The sequence below is a fragment of the Notothenia rossii genome, assembly GCF_949606895.1.
Source record: "Notothenia rossii genome assembly, chromosome: 9".
Taxonomy (NCBI): domain Eukaryota; kingdom Metazoa; phylum Chordata; class Actinopteri; order Perciformes; family Nototheniidae; genus Notothenia; species Notothenia rossii.
This window is the reverse complement of record NC_136907.1, coordinates 72,121,084-72,127,083: the sequence shown is the minus strand read 5'-3', so window position 1 is coordinate 72,127,083 and position 6,000 is coordinate 72,121,084. Positions and strand designations below refer to the sequence as shown.

General features: G+C 42.0%; 1 protein-coding gene across 2 annotated transcripts in view; it reads left to right on the top strand.

Moving 5' to 3' along the window:
* Nucleotides 1–500: 500 nt before the first annotated feature.
* Nucleotides 501–6,000, top strand: part of ak5 (adenylate kinase 5) — a 67,059-nt gene continuing 61,559 nt past the window's right edge. Inside the window, exons 1-3 of one of the 2 annotated variants that reach the window (XM_079651940.1) lie at nt 501–922; nt 2,104–2,290; nt 4,910–5,077. In XM_079651940.1, the coding sequence (XP_079508066.1) occupies nt 863–922; nt 2,104–2,290; nt 4,910–5,077 (415 nt within the window). In that variant the 5' untranslated portion in view covers nt 501–862. Of the gene's footprint in view, nt 923–2,103; nt 2,291–3,497; nt 3,787–4,909; nt 5,078–6,000 lie in introns of those variants that run through there. The other variant, XM_079651941.1, reaches the window with a different exon arrangement.

Genomic DNA, 6,000 nt, shown 5'->3' with positions numbered 1-6,000 from the left:
TTAACATGTTTTCTATACCCAAAACAAAATTAAAAGCACCTATCCGGGGACCATTAACTCCCATATCTGTTCAAATGTGACTCTTCTGTTAATACCAATAAATATTAAGAAATAAAATACAAAAGTTTACCCTAAAATGTTGTGCCTCTCTCATTGAATGGCTGGCCCCTGGGATGGATTATCTTCATTCATCAGATACACACAAATATACAACATGTTCATTTTGAAAAACATTTCAAGTGTCTATTCTTTGGATATATTCATGGCAGTAATTTATGCAAACCAGTCATCTGAGACATTGTTTACAATTTGGTGATGATTCAGGTTTTTTGTGTTAATTGAAGAGCAGTTAAAACTGACTGATTTGACCTGGAAAACCAAAGTAAGGGGCGCGAAACGAACACGGCAGGAGGGTTAAAAGCACCTCCTACTGGACCATTACCGCCATATATGTAATCATTGGTGTCTTTTCTTTCTGTTCATTACTGTATCTTTCTCTCCAACAAGTTTGGGGGCTGACTGTAGCCGGTGTAAAAAACGCCACGTTGAGGGGGTGCGTGCGTTATTTGGCACAGCGCGCGACCTCTGTGCCAACGTCAGGAGGCAAACATGGTGCGCGCTGAGGCAGGAGCTGTAGGAGGGGAGACGCATCGCATCACCGAGGAGGGTGGCGCGGTGGCATCGCCTGCAGGAATCCAGTTGTAAAGTCCACACACGAGGCTAAAATGCGCTGAAGGGAAACTGCCTGGAGGTCCGCTGTTAACAGAGATCAACCCTAACGGAACCGAGACACCGGGAGAAGAAAACATAAACAAAGAAACGCTCCGGACAAGTTGTGATTTCAGAGGAAATCCGACTGGAGATGAATACCAACGATGCCAAGGAGTATCTCGCACGGCGGGAGATACCTCAACTATTTGAGGTGAGATATTCTGAAACATGATATGATATGTGAAGATTGTGCTGTGTGATTCTTACACAAAGACTCATCGCTGCATGAGAGAGTGATGGCAAACACCTCAATACATGTTGTTATGGCTGATGGATTGGCGATGACTGTCCTTACTTATTGATTATAAATAATGGTTTGAAGAAGGGGAACGCTGTGTTTTATGGTGAAATGTATGATAATCACACAAATTGTAACCAAACAGATTTATTTTCTGACTTAAGATGAAGAATGATTTCGGTAATAATCTATTTTCAGATGCAGACTGAATTCCATTTGAATGACAAATTAATAGTAACATAGCATTAAAAATACATGTATTGTAATTATTGCAGAAAATAGTATCATGATCTGACTTGTGGAATATTAGCATATTGTATACGAAAATAATATTAAGTAACTATGAAAGAAGTCTCTACAGGATTTTTATACCATTAGAGGTAAAATGCAATCGAGAACAATAAAGACAGCATTACACTCTCTATTAAGCAGTATTGAGGAACAATATAATAATGAGGTATTTATTTTCCTGAGGCAACTGTAAATTGGCTCATCCACTTAATTAGACTCAATCCCATGCAGTGCAGCTAATGCAAGCAATCACTGCATGTTTATTTACAGCCAGTTCAAATTACACTGAGGAGTGAAGTGACACATCATCAAAACTGCACTGTAATGTTACAGATCTTCATTATAAGCTATCAGATATGAGCACAGACAGTGGATGGCTTTCAGTGGGGAGAAGCTGTATGTGTTCATGGGTGGGAGTTGTTAGAGAGGAGGGTGGGGATGAGGAAGGAAGTCCTGGACGAAAGTATTGTTTTAAAACATTCATGGTCTGGGGAGCAAATGTCACACAAACATTAACTTGTGTTTTGGAGCGCGGTTCATTTTCTCACATTCATCACTGTGGCTCCTCGACAATAACAGCCTTACAAATCAACACATCCGAGTCCTGATGACCTGAGCTCACTTTCATGGGCTTCTGACAAAATGAGATGTTTTGTTTCCCCTGTTGGAGACCAGCCAAGGCAACCATGATCTGCACTTCAGAACTTCTCCTCATTAAAAAAGGCAAGATGTCATGATGCCTGAACAAACATCTCATTCTCCCTCAACAAGTCCTCCTCCTCCTCCTTCATTATTTTCTCCAGAGCCTGCTGACAGGTCTGATGTACTACCGACCCGACGACCCCATCGACTACTTGGAGGGCTGTCTGAAGAAAGCCAAGGAGCTCGGAGGACCAGAAAAAGTGCGGTGGGATACCTTCGTGGGCCAGGAGAAGAAGTCCCTTCCCCCCCTTAATGGCGGCCAATCGCGCAGGTCCCTCTTCAGAAATGGTGAGCAGTAAATGCTGATTGTACAGAAGCACTTTAGAGCTGAAACGTGAATCAGTCAATCGATTATTTGATTAACAGAAAATTCTTATGCAACAATTTTTGATAAGCGATTAATTGTTCAAGGGGAAAGAAAGAAGACAAAACAATGCTGGTTTCTGCCTTTGAAATAAGATCACGTTTTTTAAAGTAGACAGTGTAGGATTCAGGTCAAAAAAATATCCAGTGTTGAAAACGAAAAGATAATACAGACACAAATCTTAAGGAGAAAGTGGACCGAATTTAATTTAGCCAATTAATTCTATCAATTAAATCATGCTAACGTTTAGATCTGGTGGCCATCTTTATAGCTTGTACTTTCTTTAGGTTAAAGACTGTTGTTGCGGTCATAAAATATCACTAGAATCCGACTATTATTATCTTTGAGAAAGCAAAATTGTTCTTCTGATTTATCAATAAATCACAAGTTACACACCAGAATCAAATCATACACATTGGAGCCTCTTCAACGGTTGATTAAATGCTACTATAAGAGCCAAAATGTCATGCATTTGACTTCTCTCCAATGTGTCTGGCAGCAAAACAGCTTCCTCTCCCACACAATAAAAACTGGCTCACTGTTTGAGCAGGAATGGGTGTTGACATTTGTACTGTAACCCACATGAGCCCTTTTGTAGATGACTTGTTAAAACACTTGGAGTCTTTTTTCCAGGCATGTTGTGAAGCACAGCCGTGTGCATCAATAATTCCTGATAGATTTGGTGGGCCAAAATCGATAGAAGTGTCTCTCTGAGGCATCGAAGCGCCCACAAACAAAACAAAATACAAAGGTTAGAAGAAACCACTGCTGCTGCTTCCAAACATGTTAGAAAACAGAATCCTGTATTCAGATCACATGCTGTCATGTCTTTGATGCATTCACTGACCTGTGGCAGTGAGTCATTACTGTAATACAGCTTTCCTGGCAGGTCTTACCCATGCAGAAAGCTTGTTTTGAATTTGTATGATATGCTAATGATTTTTTTTTTATTTGCATTATCTATAAGAGCTGTTTTGAATTCCAACAATCACTTCTTTGTTTGACGGTGCGTGTCAAGCATGGCAGCAATGTAGAATCAAGAAAGAAAATTGTTAAGGCCCGTCCACACTACAGCTTCAAAAACGGTTTCCAACGCGTCTGCCCATTCACTTTGAATGGGGTGACGTCACGTTGCCTCGCTTTTCTCCCAACATAGCGGTCCGTCTCCGCCGTCTCCGGCTGCAGAAGTTGAACAATGTTCAATCAAATCCCGTTTTTGGAAATCTGACAGCTCAAGCCCTAGCCAATCAAACCGCGTCTAAGCCGTTCATTTCTATATTTCAAAAAAAGATGGAGGAGAAACTAATTATCGCCGTAGCAAATCACCCGGTTTTGTATGACCAGACCTTCTTCACCTACCGGGATACAAACCGGAAGAACCAGTCATGGAGGGAGGTGGCAGAGACAGTGGCTGAAACTGGTAGGTTTTTGCCTGTTTGGGGATTTTTTGGAGCGGGACATTCATGTGATTGGTTGTTGGTCGCGGTGCTCGAATAAAATCCCCAAGCTACAGACACGCCCAGCTCCAAGCTTTTTTTGAAGCTGTAGTGTGGACGGGCCGTTACTTGTTAGTTAGTCAAATGTGCTTTTGCATCTTTAGGCTGACAGGCACATCTCCTTCACAAAAGAACTTGACAGTCAAGATGTGTTGAGGATGGACGGCTTGAATAAAGTTAGTTATCCCTTTCAAATATCAGAAAAAGATACCAGCTGCAGCGTTTATTTGCTGGGAAATTAAGCCTGATCAGAGATTCACGTGTCCTGCGGTTCCCCTCCAGGCAGAAAGCCGAAGCCATGTTTCAAACGTTTGCTGGTCTCGCTTCCTGAGTTATTCCGCACTCTGCCCCATTGACTGTTCAATCTGTTAGAAAGGTAAAAAGAGCCTAAAGTATAGACTCAGGCAAGTGGGGCAGCTTCAGTTATTCTCAACCTTTTTTGTTCTCTGAAGATTTCAAAATATCTCCCTCTATCTCTGGCACATGTTCTGTCATCAGTAACATGTTCAATACCATCCTCATTGTTATAATACAGTGTAAAAGCATTGACATTGGTTCTGCATGTAAATATATAGCAACTCTCGGAAAGCATGCAAAATGGATTCTCTTTCTGGTAAATATGTTATTATCTATGCCTTATTCACAAGAGACAGCTGTGCCAAACGGATCGAAGCGCTGAATTACACAACAGCTTCATCTGTTGGTAAAGCTGATGGTTTTTTATATATTTTTCTGAATAGGGCTTTGCATCGTTTTAAACAATGTGAAAAAGCACAAAACTACAATAATTAAGATAACGGTGAGCTTTGAAAACATTTTTTTTATCAATACTTCAGATGAAAAGCAAAGGAATTGGGTCTCATCAATACCGTGTGTGTGTGTGTGTGTGTGTGTGTGTGTGTGTGTGTGTGTGTGTGTGTGTGTGTGTGTGTGTGTGTGTGTGTGTGTGTGTGTGTGTGTGTGTGTGTGTGTGTGTGTGTGTGTGTGTGTGTGTGTGTGTGTGTGTGTGTGTGTGTGTGTGTGTGTGTGTGTGTGTGTGTGTGTCAGTGTTGCCCGACAGTCCCAATTTCCCCTACAGAAGGTATGACCGCCTCCCTCCCATCAGCCAGTTTTCCATCGAGAGCGACTCGGACCTGTCGGAGACGGCGGAGCTCATAGAGGAGTACGAGGTGTTCGATCCATCCAGACCGCGACCCAAAGTCATCCTGGTCATCGGTACAGTACCAGCACACACACATTAAATCCATGCATACATGTGAACTTACACTAGTAGGAAAACTTGGAGGTAAACATGTCTCCCCGTCCAGGATGTTAGAATATGAAGCTGCTCACCAGGATTCCAGCTGACTCATGTGTTCCATTAGATAACAGCAGGCAGCAGATATCTTTTATGTGTAAACAGAAAAAATACTTTGACCAGTGTCTAGTTAATGGATCTGAAGGGAGCTTTTATGCTTTTATGAAAAAGCTCAACACAAATATAAAGTCTATATAAACCACACTGATGATCCAAGAATACATGGCTTTGATGGTATTCAAGGAGCTGGGGAGTGAGTGTGTGTGCGTGTGTGTACGTGTGTGTCTTTCCTGGTACGGTATTTTGAACTTGGCCCCGCCTCTCTGTGTTGCTATCAGCGGGCGGGGATCTTGTTGCATATCACTACCTGTGTTCGACGCTCACTCTCACGCCCTCCTAATCGGATTTGCTTCTTGGGCCTGCATTAACCTCTCAAACACTTTCATTAATCTTATGAATTAAGCATGGCAGCTGCACAATGAGAGTCATGACACTGGATGAGCTGGACCGAAAAAAAGCTGCTATTTATAAACCCTCTTAAAAAAAAAAGTATATTTAGGTTTTTAAATAAGCAAGAAAGGGACTTGGGTGTCTGTTGGAAGCTTTTTAAAACCTCCCGACAGCCCTCTGCTGCGGCATGCTTTGATTTTTAGTTTGGACCTGGCTGTTCAGTTTCCCTGAAGTGTGGATGATTGTTTTTTGTCCTCGCAGCACAAAAGCCAGTTCCTATCTCGTCTTTGTGAGCACATTGTGCCCTATTTTTAAAGGCAATGAGAATGGCAGCAGCTGTCATCTCTTTGGATGGTCGTGCCAATAGTTTGTCAGGTTTGCACAGAGAGAG